Genomic DNA, 27,943 nt, shown 5'->3' on the forward strand with positions numbered 1-27,943 from the left:
TAAAAATATGTCATAAATAATGAGAAATCATTCATTTATATACTTACTATAATGAACTTTTTTTTATATATGCCTAAAGCTGAATCGTAACATTCATGCACCGAATGACATACTTTGTTTTTGTTAAGCATCGTCAATCGATTTCTCATTATTTAGCCTTCTAATTATCGCCATGTACATAGTTGGCATGCTGGAGTATCTACGCATTGCTCCATTTAATGCATAAGCGGACCTTATTATAAAATCTGTGAGGCATAAATAAAAAACACAAGCATAAAAGATACTAAATAAAAATAAAAAAAACAAAATAAAAAGACTTTAAAGGTGCTTGTCATTAAAGATTATCCTGAAGAATTCATCATAGCAGTCGTTTCAGTTACTGAGATTGGTAGCACGTGACTGGATGGTTACTCTTCTGGGCGGGGTTTGCTCCGTGCTGCGATTGGCTATCAGCTCCTGCAGCTGAAGAGCCCCTCCACCAATGAAGCAGAAGGCGGGGCAGACGGGGGCGGAGCAATCAACAGTCCCCTCCCACAACACCCGGAGCGAGTGAGCATCATAGAAAGTGACCCGTCCCTTCTCGAAGTCCAGGCACACCCCGAGGCGGGGCGGCAGGGGGGCGGTGAGGGGGGCGGACGATGTGTTAGACGAGGCAGACTTGGGCAGCAGAATCTTGCCCATGCCCATGGTCAGGAAACAGAACGGAGGAGGACAGTCCTGAGCATCCTCAGCGCCGCTGTCGTGGCCACTGTCAGGGTCGTACCTACAGAGAAAGGAGAGACACGAAACAAAGCAAGATTTGTGTGGTTTTTATGTTTACATGACAATTTTCTGACATATTTTCCTTATCACAAGGATACTTATATCATGAATAATGTAATAACGAGGATGATGCTTCACAAAGTTCAAAGAGAACTAAGTGTACTCGGTATTAAATAATGCTTATATTAAATAATAATAATATTAAATATTAGTTTTTACATTATGTTACATTATTCAGCAACTACAGCTGAATTTCAGCACAAATTCACTATAATGACGGAAATCACCTTGTTTTGTAATATGCAAAGCATGTGAACGAGGCTTCAAGTTTCTCTAGTAAAGTGCACTGTTAGCATGCAAGTCGCTTAAGTACTTTTGGCTGTATAGTGTATGTTAATGAACTCTGTTCTGATTGGCTGCCATGTGCTGCATTTTGGTGTTTCTGCCTAATTTCTGGGCATTTTTTTCCTGCCTAATTTATGTCTTTTTATTTCTGCCTAACATATGTAAGTTTATGCGCAATTATGTATCTTGCTACTGTAACACTGCAATCCGTAGTAATCCGTTCTGTCTATCTATCTAGTTAGCTTGCTAGCTAGTAATCCATTTAAAAAGAAGTCCAGGCGGAAATGTGGAACAAACTGTTAGATCCTCAGTGAGATTGGACAAAAGAAACTTCCTTTTAAGCTCCAATAATAATTTCATTTGCAAAAACAGATATTGTAATGAATTTTCATAACTCATCTTTTTTTATTGTGCATTCCAGGTACTATCAAAACAACTTGGGTTGTTTTGATTATGTAAGAATAACTCAACAAAATACAGGTAACAAAATTAAACATTACTGAAAAATTGGGATTTTTTTTATTTAAATTTTGGTTTTGGCCAAAGCCAGAGTTGGGAACAAGTCCCAAGTCAAGAGAGTCGAGTCTCGATTTATGTCCCGAGTCAGTGAAGGCGAGTCTCAAGTCAAGTCCCAAGTCAATCCCAAGCCATAACACTGAATAATGGTAACAGTACTATAGCCTTTTAATGACAGCACGTTAGCAGCGTATGGCTGTATAGTATTTTTTTATTATATATATATATATATATATATATATATGTATATATATATATATATATATATATATATATATATGTGTATATATATATATATATATATATATATATATATATATATATATATAATCTTTCCAACTAAAATACAAAATCCATGGTACACAGATAACCACACTTTTAACAAAAGATGGCTCTTCAAGGGTTCTTTAGTAAGGAAAATGGTTATATAAAGAACCATGCACACTCAAAAAAAACCCTTCCATAATTACAGGGTTCTTTGCATCATGAAAGGGCTTTTGAGAATGTGCTGTAGACGGGTGTACATAGAACCTTTTTGAAGAGGGTTCTATATAGCACTTAAAAGGCTTCCTCTATTGTTATGATGTCAAGCTTAACATCATAGCTTGACTGCTGCACCATTCAAGGTGAAATAAAAGTCAACTTCAACTTCATGGTAATTGTTGCGCCTCTTTTACCTGCAGAAGCTGTTAAAATGGTCAAATAGAGAGAGCTGTGTTTGTTGAAATAAAATAAACCGAGCATAAGCACAGTAACAGATGTTTGGCGACATTGCTGTATATTCAATTTACGGCAGGAAACGAATCCATTCACAGGAAAATTAAGCGGCAGTGTAGAGTCAGTCTGCAGTCAGACTCTCTCCATGTTTCTTACACTTTGAGTCTCACGTCTTTCCGAGTCTTACCCTGCATTCACACCGGCAGCGACTTTTCGCCTCTTGTCACCCAAATCGCTGATACTCATCGCCTGTGGGCGTTTCTGAACTCCAACTGACCGTTGGTTGCCATGGTTTCACTGACGTCAAGCACTGATCAGATGCATTCCCGCTAGAATTATATGCTCATTTTTGTTTAATCCCTCTCTGTGCAGTCAGTATGTGAGGAAAACAGTACTTGGTCTCTGATTACTGTCTACTTGCAGCGAAAGCACTGCTGCCATTATTCCATCTCTAGCAGGACCAATTATCTAGGAACCAAAAAAGGAGCGTACCATTTCACAGTGGCTAAGATAAAGCGTGTACTATGCTGCTCAGTGCTCAGTTCCTATTGGTAATCGCCAGATCGCCTCAACTTTGTTGCGTCGCTGACTCCACCCACTTTGTGTTGCCAACGTTCGCACCGCCTCCTGTCACTCTCATTTGACAGCTCTCATTGAAAATGAATGACCTTCGGCCACCTTGTCGCGTTGCGTCGCTGCCGGTGTGAATGCAGGGTTAAGGCCGAAGTCCGAGTCATTGGTGTTTAAATCGAGTTGCAAGACTTTGTCAGTTTTCTCGAGTCGAGTATCAAGTCATCAAATTTGACTCGAGTCCACACTACTGCCAAAAGCAGATAACTCCAATGGCCATTTGAGATTCTGCCCAAAACAGTTTGTCACCTGATCCGAATACTGCACACTGATTGGCTGAACAGATTTATTGTGTTCTGCTTGAGAACAGCGCTGGTGTTTGACTGTTTCTGCTGTAAAACGTGAACTTGCGATGCCTTGACAATGGACAATACAGACTGTCTGCAGTAACAACACTCCCTATCACTTCAATAGAACTGCTGTAGGCTAAATATGTGGTCATATGGTTTTTATGATGACATCACAACCATTATGAATTCAGTGCACCTTGTTTTTCCACATATGTATCATATATGATCTTTGGCAATGTTTACTAGAATGCTATGTTAACAAAGCATGAACAATTCAGGTTTCTACTATATGGGCTCGTTAAAAGCTTTCAGGAATGTAAGTACTTCATGTTTCACATCCAGCTTTTCATTTGTTCTCAGGATCCTTACCGTGGACTGGCCATGTCCTGTGGTAAGTGAAACCACTCCTGCAGCTTTGCCTCCAGACCAACACCAACCTGCTCACACATACAGAGAGGCAGAAATCACTGTCAGTCAGCATTACATCACCACTCCTCGCTGTATTTGAATGGTAACATTTGCCGCGCGCTCACCTTGACCAGGTAGGAGCCGGGCTCCACCGAGCACGCCCAGTAGTGACGGCCCTGAGTGACGGACGCGTCAGCCACCAGGAGGTCAGAGGTCAGATGGCAGGAGGTGAGGGCGCGGTCAGCAGCCTGCAAAAGGGTCAGTCCGGGCACGCTGCGGGCGTACGTCTGACCTTTACCTAAAGCGATCCGCTCCGCATGTAAACCCCAACGGGAGTCCAGACAAAATGACAAGACTGACACGGAGAGAGAGAGAGAGAGAGAGATAGAGAGAGAGAGAGAGAGAGAGAAGGGAGAGAGAAAAGGAAAAAAGAGGGGAGAAGGGAGGGAGAGAGAGAGGGAGAAGGGAGAGAGAAAAGGGAAAAAAAGAGAGGGAGAAGGGGGAGGGAGAGAGAGAGAGAGAGAGGGAGAGAAGACAGAGAGGGAGACAGAAAAAGAGAGAGAGAACAGAGAGAAGATAGAGAGGGAGACAGAAAAAGAGAAAGAGAGAGGGAGAGGGGAGAGAAAGAGAGAGAAACAGAGAGAGACAGAGTGAAAGAGAGAGAAGAGACAAGGAGACAGAGCAAAAACAGAGACAGGAGACAGAGAGGAATACAGAAAAAAAGAAAAAAGAGAGGAAAGGACAGAGTATATGAGAGAAATGGGAAAGAGCAAGAGGGGAAGAGAGGGGAAGAGAGAAAGGGAGGGAGATGGGAAAGAGAGCAAGAGACACGAGAAGCAGAGAAAGAGGGACGCAGGAAAGAAAGAGAAAGAGAGGGAAGGAGGAGAGCAGGGCGGAGGGGGGCAAACGCAAAGAGGGAGAAAGTAGAAGAGGAAATGCAAACATAAAAAGGAAGCAGCAAAGAAAAGAGGGGAAGAAAGAGAAGCAGGAGTATAGAGGGATAAAAGGGGGTTCGGGAGGGACATTGAAGGGGAGGACGAGGAGCAGAAGAGGAGGAGAGAGGAAAGCAGGAACATTAGGCAGGTTTCCATCTCAGCCATTTTATGCGGAAGCTGATTTTAATGCTAAAGTTCACACAAACTGAGTCGGTATTAGTCGCTACTATCTTCCATTTGTTATCCATGTTAGCATCTTCGCTTTTCACGGCATCTCGCATCATCGCTGCATCATTTCTGTGCCGTCATCAGAAATAAGAATTATAATAACCTGCTCAACGTAAATCAATCATCTATAAACAAAAGAATGCCAAACAAAAGGAAATGTAAACCGTTTGCGCTACGCATAAAACACGTCAAACTTAAAATTGTGACTTAAGTAGCATTCAGACAACACTGTCATATACGCGAAGTGTGCCGTATTTCATGCTTAAAAAGATGTGTTGGTTAGATGTGTTGCATCTGATTGACAAGCATGAGACAGTGGAAAACTGTGGAAAACTGATAGACAACTTCAGTTTGGCTAATGAGCTAAACTGGTTTGCCGGTTAGCTTACCTTATTAGCTGATTCAAAACAATATACTGCTCTGTTCTGCTTACACACTCACACAAATGACTACACTAACACAGAATCATGTGTAGAATCAAACTAAGTTTCAACGGTTCCCTGCCTAGTGTGAAAATATGAGCAATTCTGTGTCGTATGAGTCATCCTGTGGCTGCTAGCATAAAAGCTAATAGTGTTAGCTACTTAACTAGAATACACCAGCTTATGACGAGTAATAATTCCAAACACAACACTCAGCACGTCAACACACCATCCTAGTTTACATTTTAGTGCTGTTATTGGTCATATAGTGCTTGGTAACTTCATCTAGAAGAGTAAACGATTCGCTAAATTGTTGTTAGCTTCATCTGCAAGCATTAGCAAACACAGAGGATCCCACAGTGGGACTGATATTAGCCTACTTATAGCAGTTCCAGCTGCTTTTGTAAGATGGAAAATGAGAAAAACATAAGTAAGAACCACTATGTACTTTGGGGCATTTGGCATTTTATATTCAAATACAACAAGAATTTATTGTAAATTGTCCTGTAAATTGAGCTGCTTCTGTGCTGACGCAACTGCAAAGATAGTGCTGGTTGCGTACTGGAATATTACAGGTAGTACATTCTCCTGGTATCTTTGGCGAACTGTTGGTCACATACTGGTTACTACTTTTCGGCACAGTTAGTACGCAAGCAGTATGTAGGCTATTTTGAACACAACGAAGGCATCTACGATACAGGTTGGTCAGCTGTGAGTGATGTATGGTGTTTTTATGGAGGCAATTTATCAACCTGAGGCCAGAAACATACTCAACGCAAGTACGCAAACACAAAGGACAGCACGCGGCCAATGCATGGCAAATATTCGGTCCTCTGTACGAACTCACTGTGCATTCTTACGTTGCTGTAGCAGATAAAACACTCAAAATCAGAGAGGATTTACTGTTATTTCAACAGCCTCAACAGGTAAACATGGACAAGTAGAGGAGAGTGAGCTGCTCTACCTGTTCTATTGGAATGGAAAGGCAGTAATGTATCATATTTTTATGATTATGTAAGCCATCATTGCGTGAGACTCAACTGCTCGTCAGCTATGGCGGTTAAGAAAGCACGCTGGTGGTACAAGCCCGTTTGGTCAGGCTTGGCTGTCGTTATAGCGCCCCTTGCTGTAACACTCAGAATGCAGCTTACGCTTACATTGCGTTATGAAATGTGTTGTGACGCATTTTTAAACGTAATTACGTTAGCTTTGATTAGCTTGAAGCATCTGCTTTCACATCCTTGCATTAATTATGTTTCGGGCCTAAACGTGCACTTTAAAAGCACGAAACACACTGCACGGCCTAGCTGAGCGCTTTTAAGTTGCTTCATAGACAACAATGGACAGAAGAATGCTTCACAGAGTTTGAAAAGGTGTTGTCTGAACGCCGCTAATATGCTTTCTTTTTTTTGCAGGAAATGCCATCACCCTGATCCTCAGTCAACTCTGTTCATCAAGTTTGGGATGGGGAGGGTCTGGCCTTCTAGCTTAAAGCAGGAGCTGTTTTCAAGTGCCTAGTCGATGCTAATTAGCAAAATTCGCCAACATTTTGAACTTATTTCCATTTAATCGCATGCAAAACGCGCATAAAGTGGATGGAAACCCAGCTACTGAACATATTCCAGGGTTCAGAGAAGGTCAAGCTGATATATTTCAGTTCAAACAGGAATACAGATCAGAGCCAAGGTGGAGGAAACGAAGGGAAACGAAAGAAGGAGTGAAAAAGAAAACATGAGGAAAGAACAAAAAAATAGGAGATGCAGGATGAGTGTGCTGACACATGAGAGCGAGAGAAAGCAAAAGAGAGAGAGAGAGAGAGAGAGAAAGAGAGAGAGAGAGGCGGGAACACGAGTGGGATGCGTAGTTTCTGTTTTAGGACATGAGAAATGGAAGGCACATCCGGTGAGAGAAAGCAGTAGAAAAGCTGGACGAGTGGAGGAAGGGAAGAAGTGAGGAGGCAAGAAGGCGAGTAGAATGAGGATGGATAACAAAAAAGGTAAAGGTGGATGGAAAAGAGAAAAACAAAAGTGCAGAGATGGATGAAGAAAACTGTGAATTCAAAATGAAAAAGTATGGCAGTGAGTGTAAATGGACCATTCTACCAGATTAGTGTGGCCCCACAGTGAAAAAAAATTATTTGGAAAAAAAAACCAACCCAACTTAGGCTACGTTCACACTGCAAGCCTCACTGCTCAAATCCGATCTCTCTGACACGATGGTTCACACTCGTTTAGGTCAGTGATTCAAATCTGTCATTAATGTGAACGAACCGGCGTCCTGAAATGACCCATATGCAGACATCCTACTCAGTAACGTCACGTGAATGAATCACGAGGATCATTAGCACAAACTAACGGTCAGAACGAGCTTCACTGACGATAATTAACTCTGATCAGATCTCAGCTTCATTATTAGAGCGAGATGAAGGTGAAAAAGGTGAGATGTGTTGCTTTTCCACCGTTTACAGGCTTTAACTTCTGATCAGTGCTGCTGCCATGGCGATGCTGAATGATGGCGCACGCGCAGTGGAAAAAAAGCACATGAATTAAGATCTGAGCTTTCACATTATGGTCACATGGCCACAAATCGGATACGGATCCGATCTAGGACCACATATGAAAGTGGCTCAGGTCAAATTTGAAAAGATCAGATTTGTGTCCACACAGCTCTGAAAACATCTGAGTCACATCAGGGTAAAAAATTGAATTTGTGCCACTTCAACCTGGTAATGTGAACGTAGCCTTAGATATTTACAAGGATTATGTAACGATCTATTTTAAAAGGCACTGAAATAGTAAAAGCTCAAACAAAAACATAAACAAAATCTAGGAGTTTTAATCCATAGACGGAGCTTTATAGCAGTCACACCCCTGCAATTTAGGAAGTGAGACTGCATCCCTGTCCCTCATGTCTACATGGTGAGCAGTTAAATCTCATTGTTTTGTAGTGAATGTGTCCAAAAGTCTGAAAGTCAGTGGAACATTAAGAATTGTCATACTTTCCGCAATAAAGTAAATTTTATGCGTTTTAATGAAAAATATTATGATTTTATGCATGTACAACTGTTCAAAACTGTGTTTGCTAGTCATGTACTGGCTACTGAAACAGTTACTGCTGAAACACCTGTAAAGTTTCGTTAGTGTTATGACTGTTTTGTTAGTGACAAAATGGAATGTTCGATCATTTATTTTAATACAGTGAACATAACCAAGGTATACAGTCACTCCAAGTCCAAGTTAAAAATCCAAAATGGCTTTTGAACTCAGTTTGGTAGAATGATCCATATTAAGAATATACAATTCAGCAGTCAAACTGGGATTATAGGTTAACAGAATACTCTGGTGTTTTTCAACCTAATCTCTACCTCATACTGTAGCCTACTGTATTACCACAGACAATCATTTTGGCATTCCTATACTTAAAAAAGAGCAGAAAACCAGCATCTGCCCATTGACTTCCATTATAAGCATGTTTCGATTTGACAGGTTTTCTCTTCTTTTCTAAGAATTACCATCTGTGGTTTTGAGTCATTTGTTACCAGACAGAGATTAGGCTGAGAAGCACTGGAACACTGTATGTATGTATGTATGTACAGTACCAGTCAAAAGTTTGAACACACCAACTCATATGATGTTTTCCTTATGTTTACCTATTTTACCTTTTGTTTAGGAATAAATGCAGACATTAGAACTAGTCTGAAAGAACACATATGGAACTATGCAGTGACCACAAAAATTTTTATGTGTACTAAGGGCGCATTTGGAAAATAACAGCCTAGGCTGACTGGTTGGGCTCGACATGTCATACTAATGTTGACCAATCCAATAAGGCTTAGACATGGCACACAGAGCCAACCTACAGTGTGTATCTCTGTCACAGCTGCATTCGACATTCAAGCCTTTTTCGGCAAGGAAACAAGTTATAAGGCTGATTCCAATGATTAGAAAAGTGATAATATTGGATCAACCCCCCAGTTTGTGCAGTATGAAGTGCATTATGGGACTGTAAGAGTGCACAGCATATTCTCACAAAATACTTCTTACTACATGGAAAAGTAAATAGGGCACAGTTTGGGCCATAGACAGTGACTAAGGAACCATCTTTATTATGAAATATAATGATCTTCTGTTTATCTACACCTATCATACCTTTATCTAAGATTCTTTATAGAAGCCCCTACATGCCTTGATGCAGCTCTACCCTCTCTTAGCATTCTCTAAAGCAACTTTATCAGCAGCCACCTGGGATGCTTTTCCAACAGGCAGCAATTCATACATACAATTTCACTATTTCTATTTGTCCTCTATTTCAAGTATTTAAGCAGAAGCCTACCGAATACATTCAATACAGTGTGCCCAAACTTTTGACCTCTACTGTTTATGGGTGTGTGTCTACGTGTGTCTTACCTGGTGCGGGTGGTGTGTGCAGATACACCTCCTCACTGTACTCCCCATACCCCGCTTTGTTGCAGCCTCTCACCCTCAGCACATACACACTGTCCATCTCCAGCCTGTCAATCACAGCACTGGTCCCGCCCACCTCTTCCAATCGCTGCCATGGACTACTGCCACCTCCCGTGCCTTCAGATTTGACGCCGCCCCACAGCGGTCCAGCTCCACCCACTTTCCTTTGATATTCAACTGAGTAATGCCAGGCGGGGGCGGAGTCCTGGGGGAGCCGCCAGCACAGATAGAGCTGGTCATAGGCCAGAGTCTTCTGAGTGTCGATTACAGGAGCCAGTGGAGCTGCAGGAGAGAAAATACAGAGATTGGTTTAAGGCTAGCAGTCGCAAGTGATTAACTCATCACAATTAATCACCTTTATCAGGTGAGAATTTGAATCTAGACCTGACCAATTTTTATATTGAAGAACAAATGTTCTTTTCCAATAACTCTACAGTGAGGACGTGTTTTAGTTTGGTGGCTCAAGCAGAAACCTTGTATGAAATCCATGCTGCAGAGCAGCTTGAGCTCTCTGGAGACGTCCATATGGTAGTGTCGGAATGAGGGATCAGCAGTGAGGGAGAAGTGCTGCAAGTTGTCTATCGCCTTCACCAGCCTGAGCAACAGAGAAGCACAGAAAACAAGATTCGCAACTACAACATGGGTCTATAAAGATCATCTGTCACTCACTGACATTCAATCATTGTGTTCAAAAAGATCGGATCACTATTCGGAATATCCAAAAATAGGAGCACCATATAAAACGCTATTACATAGGGAACAGAAATTGTCCCATAATCCCTATTCCCTACATTGGAGCACTAAATAGAACAATACTATAAGGAACTGAAATGGACCCCTTATCGCTATTTGTTAGATTAGAACAGTGGTATCCAACCCTGGTCCTGGAGTACCCCTGCCCTGTCCATTTTAGTGTTTTTACTGCTCCCAACACACCCGATCCAACAAATCCACTAATTAACAAGCCATTCTTGACTTAAAGTAGGTGTGCTGGGAATAGATAAACCAATAAAACAGGCAGAGCAGGGGTACTGCAGGACCAGAGTTCAGAACCCTAATCACTGTTCTCTACACTGGATCACTATATGGAACATTATGATGGGGAACAGAAATGGACTTCTAATCACTGTTCCCTGCATTGAAGCACTATATTGAACACTATAACAGAAATAGTCCTTAATCACTATTCTCTATACTGGAGTACTATATAGAACATTATTTAAGCAATAGAACACGAGAGGGAGTGTGTTATCACAAAATAACACACAACCTCGAGTGTTCAAATGCTTTTATACAACAGTTAAATAAATAAAGTAAGAAATAAATAAATTGGGCTGTGAACGCGGCATTTAATATGGTTTAATGTTAGCAATTCCTTCCAGCCAATTATAGTTCCTTAACAAGCAGCTTGTTGCTACGTCAGAGTAACGAACTCCGCTCGCTCGCTGCACAGTCTGCTGTAAGCCTCGCCTTTTGAAGTACAGACTGAGTCATAAAACTGCCACTATATCAAGTTTAGCTCAGTTTTGTCAGTTTTTGCTGGATCAATATTAATGTTGTTTTGTTCCAGCCAGTCTGTAAAGCATCTTATAGCCCATTTTGTTTGGCGAATGGTATTCGGTTCATTTCTGGCTAATCCCAGGTTGTTTAGGTGTTCTTCTGTCACAGCTGCCGACTGAAAAGCTTGCTCAGTGGTGATGACAGTTTGGGTTCACTGGATTTTATTTACTATGTATATCGGCCACCACTACAAAACAACTTCCAAAAAACTACAGCTGTCAAAGTGAGAACAGTGTAGACATGATAAACTATTGATGCTGCTAATTTTTTAACACTATTAACACATTTTACTAGTTTGTCTCTACAAACTATTCATAGTAGTGCAGGCTGAAACACTTATAGCCTCTTTTGTTTAAATACAGTGTTTAACAGGCTTTTAAAATGATACCTGTTGATATCTGTTAATTGGAATGAATGATTTTAATTAGCCCATCAGAAGATATTTTTGTGTTTAAAAATGAACACATTCAATGCACTGGTTATGTTAGCACCTTACCAGGCTTACTACTCTGTAATTCTAATTATACTTACTGTATTATTTAGTATCTACTATTCTGTAGTTACGGGCGTGACAAGTTGTTGACCCATATACTTTAAGGTTTAAGGGGTCCGTGTCCTTAACTGGACACACTGATGTTTTAAAAAGTAACACACTACATGTTTGCAAAAAATCAGCTTCAAAGGTGTATTTATACACATACACACACACACACAGTCTGACCTGTTGTGGGTGATTCTGGCAGCTTGGACGAAGCAAGGTTGGTCAGTTTCTTTGAGCAGCTCCTGTGTGTAGGTGAGGAGTCCAGCGTTTTCAAGCAGGCTCTGTTTCTCGGAGAGCTGACTGTTTAAAGCTTCAGCCCTCTGAGCCCTGGCTCCTTCAACAGTTTTAGCCAGAGCTCCCTGCCTCTCAGCTAGCACCCCCCGCAGCTCACTCACACACTGATTCAGCTGCTCTTTAGCCACTGCACTGTTCACCTACACACACACGCAAAACATACATTATGTTAGATAAAATCCAAAGTTAGACAAATAATGTAGTTGATCAGATGGAGACATATTTGATGTCGGAAGTTTGCTTTTTTAGTTTTGCACTGGAGCTACAAGGCTGATGTAACTAATAAGTAATTCAATAAATGGAAGTTTACACCCCACCAATTACCATCATGCATAAAACTACAATATATGGTCAAAGGTATGCAGACTCCTGACCATCACACCTATATGAGCTTATTAGGCATGTAATTCCAAAACCATGGGCATTACTATGAGGTTGACCCCCCACACCCTTTGCCGCTATAACAGCCTTCACTTTTCTGGGAAGGCTTTCTACAAGATTTTGGAGTGTGACTGAAGTGCATTTGTGAGATCAGGCACTGATGTTGGATGAGAAGGCCTGCCGCCACCGCTGAAAAAACTCCTAGAGGAAACATTAGGAAAGGTCCTTCTCTAAACTGTTCCCACAAATTTGGAAGGATAAAACTGTCTGAAATGTCTTTGTATGCTGTAGCATTAACAGCCGCAGCCCATTATCCCTCCTCCACCCAACTTTACTGATGGCTCTGTGCGTTCCAGTAGACAGTGTTCTCTTGGCATCCGGCAAACCCAGATTCATGTGCCAGATTGTGAAGCGTGATTCATCAGTCCAGGGAACACATTTACACCACTCCAGCAGACGCCTGGCATTGTACATGGTGATCTTAGGCTTGTGTGTTGCTGCTCTGCTATGAAAACCCATTTCATGAAGCTCCCAATGCACAGCTCTTGCACTAATGTTGCTTTCAGAGGATGTTTGGAACTTTGGATAGATGATTAATGCAACAGACGCAACAGATGATTTTTATGTGCTACATGCTCCAGCACTCGGTAGCCCCGCTTTGTGAGTCCGCATGGTCTACTGCCTAATGGCTGAGCTGTTGTTGCTCCTAGACACTTCCATTTAACAATAATAGTCCTTACAATTGACCAGAGGAGATCTAGCAGGGCCAAAAGTTCACAAACTGCAAAGGTGGCATCCTCTGACAGTATCAAGTGTAAAGGCACTGAGCTCTTCAGTACAACCCATTTAATGACAGTGTTTATCTATGGAGATTGCATGACTACATGCTTACTTTTATACACCTGTTAACAATAGGTGTGGCTGAAACACCTGAACTCGATAATTAAGATGGGTGTCAACATACTTTTGGCCTTACAGTGTATCTGTAAGAACAGCCAACAAGACGGTACACAGATAAAAACAGTACTAACGGCCAACTTGAAGCCTTAACAACTCCATGCACTTTAATGCAAGTGTAGGCTTGCAGTTTACACCACGCCAATTGTAAATTTCCATTACTTGTTAGCTACAGTAGCATCGTAGCTCCAGTGCAAAACTAAATAAGCAAACATCAGACCTCCAACGGTCTTGGCTGATGGATTACATTTGAGATAAGAGGCAAATTGTGTAAATGTTTTACCAAACTATTGCTTTAAAAGACAAAAAGATAGTTAGACCATGTGAATGCACTAATTATTCACAGCAGTGGCTTCTATTTATATGTTGGTTAGAAGTTCAACAAACAAGTCTTTACCTCTGTCTGAGCGATGGCGCTCTCTACTTGGGTGATTTGTGCCTGTACCATCTCCTGATTGGCCAAGACGTAATTCATCTCTTTGGTGATTTTGTCCTGTGAAATCGTAACAAAGTCACTTAGGATGCATAAAGTACAAAACCAGTTATAACATAACTACTATGACAATATGAATTATTTATTTATTGGAATATGTTTCGCCAAGAAGACTCATTTCAAAGGTTTAATGCATTATGCTTTTCTTTGAATTTTGAATTTGAATTCACATTCAATGATCTGAGCAAATGTAGAGCATTTCCATTAAACAAAGTATAGTTTTTGCATTTTCAACAAAAAGTGTTCAAATATCTCAGTGACAACATTGTAGGGACGGTCCTGATCTGATAGCAGGTATCGGGTCAATATCAGCAGTAAATGCTGGACTGGATTTCAGAGGGAAAAAAAAAGAATGGATTTGATTCAATCCTGTAACAAATCTATCCTGGAACAGCATCTATTCACAATGTGTGATGTGATGTTGTTAGCTGGATTTCGTCCTGCAGTGTAGTAGTGTGACTGAGTAAATTCTATTTATTTATTTATTTATTTATTCATTCTTCTGTGTCTGATCCACTTGTACCAGCGCAACACACACTAACACACCACCACCATATCAGTGTTACTGCAGTGCTGAGAATGACCCACCACCCAAATAGTACCGCAGAAGGGTCCATGGGGGTCCTGACCACTGAAGAACAGGGTAAAGGGGGCTAACAAAGTATGCAGAGAAACAGATGGACTACAGTCTGTAATTGTAGAACTACAAAGTGCACCTATAAAGTAAGTGGAGCTGATAAAATGGACAATGAGTGCAGAAACAAGGAGGTGGTCATAATGTTATGCCTGATTGGTGTATATTATAATATATGACATATGAATCATTGAAATTTGTTGAAACTCTCATGGCATGTTGTCTGTTTGAAGCCTAGCTTTACTTGTCCAGCTTAGATACACTGAAATATTTGTCAAAAGCTGCCTGTCACAGTTGTCTAGCCAACACATGCATACTTGCACGCAGATTCTCTACTGTCATGAAAATGTTCAACAAACATCATGTGCACTTCACACACTTGCTTAAAATTAGATTTGATTACAATGTAGTTAACTGCCTTAGGAATTTGTATCTGGATAAACTGGTTAACATGGCAGCCAAAACGAAACCATGCTGTCATGAAACACTTCATTTACTGAATAGATTTTAGTCAACCAGTGCAAACGCCCGTCATCAAAACGACAGGAACAGGCTGATAAGATCTTTCAAATGGCATCTATCATGGAGAAGAATTTTACTCATTTTAAAATAAAGTTTGATGTAGTAGATAAACATTGGTACATTTTCAAGATGTACCATTCACGGCCCAGTTCATATGGTCCCTATATGGAAACTACAAAAAACAGCCTGAATTCTTTTGAGATGTCATAAACACCAATGCATTTACAAACATTAGCATGTTCAGCCTACAGCAGTGCAGCTCTGCCCATTTATGGTGAAGTTATAAGGAGTGTTTCAGCCCAGATAGACTTTTGATTAATTTGAATACAGGGCAGCCAATCAAAAAGAAGGTTTACATATACAGTTGTATGCAGATGTTTGAGCACCCCAGTTTAAAATCTTAGAAACAATTAAAAATTAAAAATATATATATTGTGCCATAACAGGCCACATTTCAGCCAGTATGTTAAATTCAGCAAATAAACAGTAATTGCGCATTAAAGTGTGCAAAAGCCGGTTCTATGCAGAGGATGTATGAACTTATTTTCACTCAGAAAATCGACAAAATGTACTTTGACTTGTTTTGCATATGACTGTGTCAAAAACAGCCTGTTTAAATCAAAGAGATAAAGAGAGGTTAGAAAATGGTCATGTAAAAATGAATTATGACCGGTTTTGGTACATAAATCCACACAAACATCACAAGTGGACCTCAGCGGAAAAATAAAGTACAAGAAAAATATAGGATACATATGTAAAACAGTTTCTTTAGCAGTTTGTTAGTGGGATTTTGTTTGAAATTTGATGTTAAAAGGTAAGTGGGAGGAGTTGGGGAGATTACCTTTAAAGCCTGGTAGGCTTGAGCGATGGGCATGACCTTGTGCCCACTGTGGACCCGCCGAAGCTTACAGAGAGCACACAGCAGACGCTGGCACGACCGGCAATAGAACTGCAGCCGTTCCTGCTCATGCTCAACACATACCAGAACCTGAAAGAGAAAGAGACAAACAGAGGGAACTTCAGAACTTAATTTTTATACCGTTTCCCCTTTTAAACCACATATAGTCGATCAGCCATGATATGCCTGGTGTCTGAAGCTTCAGTAACACTTAATTTGAGCCCTGCTATATAACTTTGACATGTCATGGCAGAAGTCATATGCAGTCATGAGCCATCAGAACAGATTACTTTCAGCAATATAACAGTGTCATGTTATCATTACCGTATTCGCTATCATGACATCAAACATCATGACATACACTATATGTCCAAAAGTATGTGGACACCTCTCCTAATTATTGAGTTAACGGGTGTATAAAATATAGCACACAGCCATGCAATCTCCATGGACAAATAGTGGCAGTGTGTTGTACTGAAGAGCTCAGTGACTTTAAACATGGCACTGTCATAGGATAGAGAGATCCCTGATAGATCTGCCCTTGTCTGCTATAAGTGATATTATTGTGAAATGGAAAAAGCAACAACAACTCAGCCATGAGATGGTAGACCATGCAAACTCACAGAGTGGGGCTGCCGAGTGCGCACAGTGCATAAAAACTGCCTGTCCTCTGTTGCATCCAAACTGCTTCTGGAAGCAACATCAGCACAAAAACTGTGCTTTGGGCCTTGAAATGGGTCTCCAAGAAGACGAGCATAAGATCACCATAAACAATGCTGACCATCACCTGGAGTGGCGTAAAGCATACCACCACTGGGCTCTGAATCAGAAACGTGTTCTCAGTGATAAATCATTCTTCACTATCTGGCAGTCTAATGGATGAATCTGGGTTTGGCGGATGCCAGAAGAACCCTACCTACCAGAATGCATAGTGCCCACAGTAAAGTTTGGTGGAGGAGGGATAATGAGCTGGGGCTGTTTTTCAGGGTTAGGGCTTGGCTTTGTAGTTCCAGCAAAGGATAATGTTAATGCTACATGCTTCCAACTTTGTGACAAGAGTCTGGAAAAGGTTTTTTCCAGTTCCAGCATGACTGTACACAAAGCGTGGTCCATAAAGAAATAGTTTGAAGAGTCTGATATGGAGAAACTCCAGTGGCCTGCACAGAGCGCTGACCCCAACCCCACTCAACACCTTTGGGATGAAATAAAATGTTGACTGTGAACCAGGCCTTCTCATCCAACATCTGTGCCAAACTTCACAAATGATCTTTTGAGCGAATGGGCACAAATTCCCACAGACACAGATCATACAGTAAGTGACAGTAAGTTGTCCACATACTTTTGCCCATATAGTGTATGCCATAACAACTAACCATAAAGACATCATGGTAGTTTTGATATTCTGTCATGAGTTGTCACAAGAGATTATGTTCAGTGATATAACAGTGTCGTGTTACTGTTACTGTTAATTGCCATAATGTTTGACGTCATAACGACTTATTAAAGTACACAGCAAAAATGTGCGTGTGACATTAGCTGTCATGACATCAAACATTATGGCATCTGTCATGATAATAACACGACACTGTTAACTTAATGAACTAAATCTTCCCTCCCGACTCATGACAGCATAGTTAATGTTGCATGTCAAGTGTTACCTTTGCTTCCTTTGCTACGAGGTTAATGTAGCTAACTAATAGATGCTTCCAGCGAACAGTCTGTATTGTGCAAACTGCATTCCTAAATCATCACACTTCCCTCAAACCATGTCGAGTTGTTAAGTTCTGATGCTATATAAGATGTTATTATCTTTAAAAATAGACATCACACAGCTAAAAACAATAATAGCAGCAAGCTTGAATTGTGTCTGTGCATTTGTCCATACCAACAATAACAGCATGTCCCGAATGCCTGGTCAGCAGAACCTTTGAATCCAAAAGGAAGCATTCTGGATTGAAACCAAAGGCAGCGTGTTCTTACCTTGGGCCTGAAGCTGTGCGTGGGCAGGATGTGTTCGTGCTGGGCGCGTGGCGTGCCCCATGGGTGGTACAGCTTGAAGCACTCATTACAGAAGTTAGCCCTGCAGTCGGCGCAGCCTTTAGTCGCCTCCAAGGTCTGAGGTGGCTTACAGAACTGACACATCACCGCCATGCTGCCCAAACTGACTGTGTGCCTGTACCTACACACAAACACAGACAGATTAGTAATCATTCATCATCCAGAAAGAATTTAGATACTGTTCAAAAGCTTGAATTTATCATATATACACATATTTATATAATATTTGTTGTTTTAAATACAGCAATAACTTATACAATGTAAACCATAAAGTACATTAAAAAGCATAATCATCAAAATGTGATTTAGGTATTTTATTCAGTATTTGTAGAAAATAAGCAATTATCTATTTAAAATCTACCCTGACATTTGATCAACACTTCATATGATATATTACATATTTTATATATATATTAGGCTGCAATTTCTTAGATATTAGAATCTTACATATTTAAACATACTGGAATAAAACATACACTTCTTATGTTTGTTTCTCCCCAATATGTTAAATTAAGCAAATAAACAGTAAGTGCAAAATATTCCATCTGACCAGGGGAATAATAATAATAATAATAATAATAATAATAATTAATATAATAATAATAATAATAATAATAATATGTCGAATTCTGAATATGAATGTCATTAACACAGCTTTGAACAGCTGTACACACATAAAATCATAGTATTTTTATTAAAACTAAAAAGTTTACTGAACTGCAGAAAATACATGATTCAATAGTGACAGTTCTTAATGTTACACACCGATTTTCAGATTTTAGGACACATTTACTTCAAAACTATGGGCCCCAAATGTTCACCTTGTGGCCATGAGGGACAGAGATGCAGTCTCACTTCCTGTTCTAAAATGCAGGGGCGTGGCTAAAGTAAATCTCCGCCTGTGCACTAAAAATGTGGGACAGCATTTTTGAATAACATTTTTCATTTAAATCTTAAACTTTAATAAATCTACATGTTTAAAGTTTCTTTAAGAAATCAAAACTATCTTTTTAAAAACAACACTGAAAAAAAATGCAAACAAATCCATGTAGTACTTTCATAATTAGTTAGGGTCAGCGTTTGGGACAGCAAGCTCCCACTAAAAGGAACCCTATAACGGATGATTTTCTATATATTTAGCTTGTTACTGTCTTGGTTAGTGTTCTGACTGATTTGGTAGTGACTAAGGCCACGTTCACATTACCAGGTTAAAGTGGCGCAAATCCGATCTTTTGCCCTAATGTGACTCAGATCTGATGTTTTCAGGGCTGTGTGGACACGCAAATCTGATCTTTTCAAATCCGACCTGAGCCACTTTCATATGTGGTCCTAGATCGGATACGTATCCCATTCGTGGTCATGCGCCGAACAGAAGATAAAGCCTGTAAATGGTGGAAAAGCAACACATCTCACCTTTTTTGCCTGATGAGCAGCTGAGACTGTTCAGAGTTAATTATCTTCAGTGAAGCTCGTTCTGCTTGTTAGTTTGTTTGCTGATGATGCACGTGATTCATTCACGTGACGTTACTGAGTAGGATGTGCACATGCACTTACCTAAACGAGTGTGAACCATCGTGTCAGAGAGATCAGATTTCAATCATTAATTTGAATAAAATAAACATTATTAAGGTATGTGGACACGCAAGGCAAAAGGATTTTAATCTTAAGTCCAAGTCTATAATGTGCTTTCAACTCTGCCTTTCAATCAATGTGGTAGAATTATCCATATACATTGGCTGCGCAACCTGACGTTTTCTGGGTGATAAAAGTTGATGATCCTGTTTAAAATGTAATTATAAAGCTTTGAAAGAATAATGAACAATAAACAAATGTCAATACATGAAATAGATTCTTGTAGATACAATAATTCACATCATAACCTTTCAAAAAGATGTTTTTTGATGATCATTTTAAAAGCCTTATTTGTCTCTGACCCCACTATATAAGGCTTTAGCCATGATTATGTGTGTTTGTCTGCTGTCTAGATGCCCTCAAAAAATCTGTACAATTCCATTCTTTGAGGATATTTTGCTGGCTGTTATTCAGGAATGCTATTCTTTATACTTTGAACACTAAAAAAGCTAAAGCAAAGGCTGAGTACGTGCAAACATCTGAGAGTGTTTGGCGAAGCAACTGCCCCATATATCTTCACGCACTGCAACAGCTCAGCGTATCAAAGGCTGCACGAAACACAACGTCAGCAGACTGCTAAGGGCCAACTCCCCCCATTCCACACCCCCTCCCTCTCGGTTTCTCTCTCGCCCTCTCTTTCTTTTCTCTCTTCCAACCCACTCACTTTGCTGATCTTTAATTAAGTGCGGGTCAGTGTCTGTGCTAGTTCTTCTGCAGTTGGTGTTTCCGGGCCAGGACGAGACAAGCACATTTCTCAGTTTAAAGAATTGGGAGGGCTAAGTGGACACTTTCTTTTTGTCTGTTGCCAAGAAAAGCCAAGCGAAGCTTTCTCGTCTGTCTCAAAGTGCTCGTTTCTTTCGTTTTGCAGCAGTGCTTTTTACGCTTAGCCTCTCCGCTGTGCTACTGAAGCCAGTTTGTAGCCTTGTGTTGTTCTTCAGGCATGAAAAACTACGCCCCGCTAACAAAACGCTGTGAGAAGAAACGGGACACTGCCTAGAAACGGCTGTACCAACCAGTGCAACCGCATTTCTCCATCTATTCACAGGAATTCTTCAGAACGTAATGAATGTGTTGTGCTATGCTGTGAATAGCTGACGAAACATCTAATGAATCCAGGAAGTCCAAAAGGAAGTGTGCAAAATGTCACTATCAAATGTCAAACAAATTTCCCCACACTCCTGTAAAAAATTTGGACATTATGGGGGACATTCTGATGGCCCCCGCTTGTATTCAACTAAATTAAAACGACAGTAAAGTTAGGGCTCAGTTTGGGTGTAAGCTCAGCACTATAAAGTGCATGTCGGGATTAAGGACAGGATTAAAAGGGTGTTTTCTGTATGTTAAAGAAGCAAAAACAAAATAAGATTTACCTCATACACAGCTGACCTGCCAAGACACGTTTGGTGTCTAAAGTCCGCTTCTTAAGTTTTGCACTAGAGATAGCTAAGGATGCAAGATTCATATTGGTATCCACAGATAATGGCTTACTAAAAAATCATTGGCGTCGGACAGATGTTTAGTTTTGACTGATATTTCAAATGAGAGGTGTTCACAAGCTGCTTCACGTGAGACTCTTGGTTTCAAGTTTGAGTCAAGTCTAAAGTCTCTGGGGTGAAAGTCTGAGTTGACTCTCAAGTCTTTGGGGTACAAATCTGTGTCAAGCCTCGAGTCTCTGTGGTGTAAGTCTGAGTTGACTCTCAAGGTTTTGGGATACAAGTCTGAGTCGAGCCTCGAGTCTCTGTGGTGTAAGTCTGAGTTGACTCTCAAGTCTTTGGGATACAGGTCTGGGTCAAGCCTTGAGTCTCTGTAGTGTAGGTTCAAGTTGAGTCTCAAGCCTTTGGGGTGAAAGTCCAAGGTGACTCAGGTCTTTGGGGTACAAGTCTGAGTCAAGCCTCGAGTCTCTGTGGTGTAAGTCCGAGTTGACTCTCAAGTCTTTGGGATACAAGTCTGGGTCAAGCCTCGAGTCTCTGTAGTGTAGGTTCAAGTTGAGTCTCAAGTCTTAGGGGTGAAAGTCCAAGGTGACCCAAGTCTTTGGGGTACAAGTCTGAGTCGAGCCTCGAGTCTCTGTGGTGTAAGTCAGAGTTGAGTCTCAAGTCTCTGGGGTGAAAGTCTGAGTTGACTCTCAAATCTTTGGGGTGAAAGTCATAGTTGACTTTCAGGTCTTTGGGGTACAAGTCTGGGTCAAGCCTCGAGTCTCTGTAGTGTAGGTTCAAGTTGAGTCTCAAGTCTTAGGGGTGAAAGTCCAAGGTGACCCAAGTCTTTGGGGTACAAGTCTGAGTCAAGCCTTGAGTCTCTGTGGTGCAAGTTAGAGTTGAGTCTCAAGTCTCTGGGGTGAAAGTCCAAGTTGACTCTCAACTTTTTGGGATACAAGTCTGAGTTGAGCTTTGAGTCTCTGAGGTGTAAGTCCGAGTTGACTCTCAAGCCTTTGGGTACAAGTCTGTGTCGAGTTTTCGAGTCTCAGTAATGTAAGTCCGAGTCGAGTCTTCAGTCTCTGTGGTGTAAGTCCAGTCAAGTCTCAAGCTTTTGTGGTGCTAAGTCCTGGTCAAGTTTCGGGTAAGGTAGATGTAATCCCAGTGTCTACATTTTATAAATGTTTATGTATCGGCATCAGCAGACATTTTCAAGACAAATATCAGATGCTGGATTTTGTAATTTTTCCATTTTATATATTTTTTTTGTTTCATAGCTTCGATGTGTGTTCAAATGTGTCTTCGTTGATCGGCTACATTTGTGGTAAAGGCAAAATTGTGTAAACTTAATTTGTCAGTCTATCATTTTCAAGTGTTTTGCTGTGTGTCTGTGTGTGTTGTACCTCTCCACGATGCGCTCCAGCGTAAGATTTCTGAGACAGTCCATGAGTCCTCGCTCTCCCAGCTCCACGTCACAACGACAGGTCGGACAGGGAAACATCATGATCAGGACAGGAGTGTCCTTCCTTCTACGACCCGGATATGTTCCACAAACTGTGAGAGAATGAGAGAGACAGAGAGAGACAGACAGGCAGAGAGAGGTGGGAAAAGGTATAAACAATCACTTTAGGTTCAAAACAGACATCCCAGCATTTGCTGAACTGCTTAAAACAGAGTGTGAACGACCCTCGGTTTTAAGGAGGAAAGGGGACATGGGAGCTGGGGGTTTTAATGAAGATTCCTCTTGGCTTTCCAGCTGTCATCGAAATAAGACACAACTATAAGACATGAAAAGCGTTCAGCCTGCTTTGTTGAAGGCTCTTAGGCTGGTTCTGATGTTGTACAGTCAGTTTCTCTCTTGGTTCCCACCATGCAGCTGCAACAGAGAGGCAAATAAATAGCAGGTAGTAAATCACACACAGGTGAATCGCACGACCTAATCTGCTGGCTTGCTGAGCCACACACAGAAACCGAAGATACTGATTAACAACAATGAGGTTTTTATTTTAATGTAGCAACATTTCAGGCTCAATGCAGCTTTCAAATTGGATGCTAATAATACAGTAATAATTATACTGTTAAAAGAGTGGGGTAACGCTGCTTTCACTGGCAGAGAAGTAGAAGAGTGCTGTAGCTCGAGTGCAAGTAGGCTGGCACACTGACAGCACAGCACCAGAAATACTACCAGTTACACCTGTCACAACTGTTACATAATCACCTGATTGCAATGATTTCAGCTGACCACAATCATTTTCCACAGCTGACAGCTTACATACACCAACCAGCCACTTCATTAAGTTCACCTCCTTGTTTCTATACTCATTGTCCATTTTATCAGCTCCACTGACCATATAGGTGCACTTTGTAGTTCTACAGTCACAGACTGTAGTCCATCTGTTTCTCTGCATACTTTATTACCCTGTTCTTCAATGGTCAGGACCCTCACAGGACCACCATAGAGCATGTATTATTTGGGTGGTGTATCATTCTCAGCACTGCAGTGACACTAACATGGTGGTGGTGTTTTAGAGTGTGTTGTGCTGGTATGAGTTTTTTACACCTCAGTGTCACTAATGGACTAAGAATAGTCCACCAACCAGAAATATCCAGCCAACAGCATCCTGTGGGCAGTGTCCTGTGACCACTGATGAAGGACTAGAGGATGACAAACTGTGCAGCAGCAGATGAGGTCCTGTCTCTAACTTAATCAACAAGGTCTACCAACAAGGTAGGAGTGTCTAATAGAGTGGACAGTAAGAGTGTGATGCTCTGGGTGATGTTCAGCAGGGAATCCCTGGGCCCAGGCATTCATGTGGACATCATTTTGACTATTTTTGACACCTAAACATCGTTGCAGACCAGGAACACCACTTGGAATGGTACTGCAAAGGTATTCCCAGATAGCAGTGCACTCTTTCAGCGAGATAATGCACCCTGCCATACTACACACCTTGTTCATGAATGATTTGAGGAGCATGACGAGGAGTTCAAAGTGTTGCCCTGGATTTAAATGCCCCAGATCTCAATCCAATGGAGCATCTGAGCATCTGGGATGTGCTGGAACAAGTATCGGCTCCACCTCGCAACTTACAGGACTTAAAGGATCTGCCGCTAATGTCTTGGTGCCAGATTCCACAGAACACCTTCAGAGGTCTTGTAGAGTCGGAGCTGCTTTGGTGGCACAAGGAGGACCAAATAGCATATTGGCAAGTGGTTGTAATGTTTTGGCACATCAGCCTATGTAAGATTAGCAGGGTGTGGTTACATATGTGTGTATGTGTGCATGTATTGACAATCACAAAGCGAACTTAACCATTAAACGCTTGTGTGAGTTGAATTGAGGACGAGAGAGAAAGTGTTAGAGCGAAAGAGATGAGAACGGAGAGAAACTGGGTGTGCTGACACATTCAGAATTAGCCCAGCTGCTGCCACACACACACACACACACACATACACACCTGCAGAATAAAGAAAAGTACATCTGTTTAGCGAAACAGCACACACACAAAGATGCAGAAATGCAACACATCGTGAGTGATGAAGTCATACTTAATGATGTCATTTTACATTTCATTAAGGTCAGGTGCTCTTACTCATTACACTGGTGTCACTGTATAAAAAACACGAGGCTGATTCAGCTGCTGTCTAAGACATATCATCCAATCAAGACGCAGCACGTTACACTTGCTCTTTTGTATGATTGGATCTCATTTCACCTTTATATATATATCAGGCCTTCACAATCTATGCAGTGCTTTTTTAAACCTTTCAGCTGCATGCTGGCATGGCTCTAGCACGCATTCCGTCTCGCCCCAAGGTTGTCCTCAATCTTTTCATGATTAAAAATAACAACTTGTTAAATGAGAGAGGCAGGAACAGTATTGAAAGCTGAATGCCAGAACCTGAACGCAGACAAGCAGGTCCGAGTGCTTTATTGCTTCAGGATCATAACAACTAGACCCTGTTTACACTTGGTATTAAGATGCATCCCGTATCTGCATCTAAAAGACTTTATCCGTGTTTGTAATAGGAATGTTTTCAGATGTAGCTGATCCCGAGGTAGGCTATTCCCGTATCTTGCACACAGCACGATCCTTGACGATGCCGCAGCCATACGTGTTCGGGGGTCAAATGCAGTTTAGGATATTTGTATCAGTAGTTTTACAAAGTGGCAAAGCTAAATGATCTCCCATAGTTGTGCGGTACGTAAGGAGGCATGACCAGGCTGTGCAGAGCCGATAAAGGGAACACCCCCACCAGCTGAAACAGTCCAAATGAACTCTGACACATGTAGGAACCGAGCTTTAAAGGTTCTCAAATCTAAACGTTCAATATCTTCAGAATGGAATATCTTCAGCTGGAAAATTGATCGAGGCTATCTGACAGTGTACGCTTTAATGCCAAGTGTAAACAGGGCCTAACTGAGCTCATAAACACACATACAAATACATACACACCTGTCCTGAGCACGCGGTCGAGGCGATCGGTTTTTGGCGGGGGTCGACGGGCCTGCCGGGGTGAGCGGGTGTTGGGGCTGGATGTGGGCGTGTTGGGCTCCGGGGGTAACTCAGGGGGAGGATAGCCCCTTTGGACCAACACCTCAGCTGCACACAAAACACATACGCTGTGCAGGCATGGCAGGACTATGGGCTGCTTCACCATCTCCTCACACACCGGACAGCGCAGCTCACGCTCCATGCTCTTCATATTGGACTGGAGGAAGAGAGAATGGTTAATAATTACCGGCTAACGGATAGGAAGTTGATGGAAAGCCTCTCTGCACATATAGAACACATCTGACTTATATAATCATATCCTTTGAGTTTCAGAAGCTGTTAAATATATATTACGGACACAGGGCAGTGAATCATTCGGCCTGGTCAGGGAGCAAGAGCTTACACATCTTCCTTTAAAGAACAGTTCGGCAAAAAAACAAATCTACACAATTTTCTACTTAACCCCTGACAGTTGATTAGCCAAAACATGTCTGGTGTCCAGATTTTCCCTCTTTAGGTTAGAACTGGAGCTATGAGGCTAACACTGCTAACAAATAGTAGAAGTCAGTAGTCACCTAAAATCTCTTCTATAAATACTTGCCTAAAACCTCCCTTAATCTGCTCAAACCAGATCCAGGTCTTCATTAGGGTTGTGCAGACTTGTGTCAATGTGTTTTAGGACACAGTATGACTTCATGTGAACGATAAAAATGAACAAAATGGTGTAGGTAAGCGCTGGAATTTGGCACCCCGATGGAAAAATTGCTTCTTGTGTTTGTTAGCAACATTAGCTAACAACCCTTGTAGCTCCAGTTTTAAACCAATGATGCTAAATTTGGGCACTAAAAATATCTTGGGTGATGGACTACATAACTTCAAATATATTTTTAGATCATTTTTACAAAACAGTAATTTGGGACAGTGAACACTGCGATTTCCGTATTCATTTTGCAGAGGTCTCCATTTTTTCACCTTCACTTTTCTCCAAGTACTAAAGATCAGAAGTCTCAGGTGAAAGGAAAAGTGGCTTAAAGCTCAGAAAGTTACAGAGAAAAGTCTTTTACTACCAATAATACAACGTTGAGGGATCAAATTTTGAAAAGAAAAGCCAAGACAAAAAACAAGAAATGTATTTCAAGTTTCATAAAATGATTCAGCATCCAGACCAGAAATGTCTCGTGAAGAATCGACTCTTTTGAATAAACTGAACCGATTCACAATTCAAACTGAAACGAAGTGTTTTAGCATCTAGGCAGTGTTCGCGGTATAAGCTTAAAGACTAATACAACTGGAATCTTACCTACATATTTTGTGTACTGTTTTACAGTTTAACCCCATAAAAGCGTAAAACAAAACAAATTATTAAGAACAACCTTCGTGGAATCGGTTGAACTCAGTGAAACGGACAGCTCGAAAGAATCGGCTCAGTAAATTGAATCGACCTTCCTCACACGCTCCGTCACTATGGCAACTAGCTTCCCTACCAGGACAGCAGCACGTCCAGGGCCTGTTGTTTTTTTTATCGGTATTTTACTGAATATTCTTATTTTTATTATTCGTTTTCTATCTTTATGTACTAATTACCGTCTCACTATGTTATACTGTAGTTTCCCCACAACATACTGTCCGTAAAAATTACATTAAAATAGTAATTTACCGTTTATAGACATGAGAGTGTGGCACAGCTAACCTACACAAGCTAAAGCGAAGGCATTTTTCCGTTGAACTAAAGCCAAGACCACCTGACAGGCCCTCCATGAGGCCACTGGTTTTACAGAAAAATATTGGAAAAAAAGCTTGTAATGTCTATGGAGCAATTCAAACAAGGTTAATACTTAAAAATATGTGCTATTAATAGCAAATTTGGAACAATTTACGTATAAACATTTCTCTCAGGATGAGGCTAAAGTTGTTTCACTGTTCGCCAGCCTCTTGTTCGAATTTTAGCCGTTCCACCTTAAAAGGTGCAGCAGTTACATTCACAATCACAATCATCACAATGCAACCGCCGCACCATTTAAGGTGGAACGGGGAAATTCGAATAAGCTTCATACTTTCAGGCTGTACTGGCCAGTGAGTGGCCTGTTCGAAAGGTAGGCTGCTATTTTTGTCCCGAAAAAAAACGAACTAGGTTAGGAATGAAGCCTATATGGCCCAGATAAACGAGTCAAACTCCTCAGTAACAGGCAAATAACGCAAGTAATACTCACGCTGATGCGTACGAGAGCATCCATGATGGATGTAAAGGTTTGTAACTCCGCGTCTGTCATGACTGGGATGAGCCAAGGGTGTTAATATTGACTGAAAAATGCTATTTTCCTTCCAGGCTCATCTACACGTCGAGCATAGACC

The 27,943-nt window shown here is 41.1% G+C and overlaps 1 protein-coding gene across 1 annotated transcript; it reads right to left on the reverse strand.

Annotated features, from left to right (window-relative positions):
- Positions 1-244: 244 nt before the first annotated feature.
- trim46a (tripartite motif containing 46a) lies at positions 245-27,943 on the reverse strand. Its single transcript, XM_036592926.1, has 12 exons — positions 27,802-27,943; positions 25,553-25,808; positions 22,499-22,649; positions 17,977-18,175; positions 15,940-16,086; positions 13,847-13,942; positions 11,998-12,251; positions 10,190-10,311; positions 9,660-9,998; positions 3,794-4,023; positions 3,630-3,697; positions 245-763 (listed from the first exon to the last, which is right to left on the reverse strand). The coding sequence occupies exons 1-12, from the start codon at positions 27,859-27,861 to the stop codon at positions 373-375; spliced, it is 2,313 nt and encodes a 770-aa protein (XP_036448819.1). The 5' UTR covers positions 27,862-27,943; the 3' UTR covers positions 245-372.

This window comes from Colossoma macropomum, unplaced genomic scaffold (genome assembly GCF_904425465.1).
Source record: "Colossoma macropomum unplaced genomic scaffold, Colossoma_macropomum, whole genome shotgun sequence".
In the NCBI taxonomy this organism is placed as follows: domain Eukaryota; kingdom Metazoa; phylum Chordata; class Actinopteri; order Characiformes; family Serrasalmidae; genus Colossoma; species Colossoma macropomum.

What these genes read in the sequence shown, in the direction of transcription:
- trim46a (XM_036592926.1), bottom strand. Translation starts at nt 27,861, where the DNA reads ATGACAGACGCGGAGTTACAAACCTTTACATCCATCATGGATGCTCTC. An exon ending in CTGGAGCGCATCGTGGAGAG is followed by an intron (nt 18,176 to 22,498) that starts GTACAACACACA and finishes GTTTGTGTGTAG; the next exon opens with GTACAGGCACACAGTCAGTT. An exon ending in AAGCCTACCAGGCTTTAAAG is followed by an intron (nt 13,943 to 15,939) that starts GTAATCTCCCCA and finishes ACGATTTCACAG; the next exon opens with GACAAAATCACCAAAGAGAT.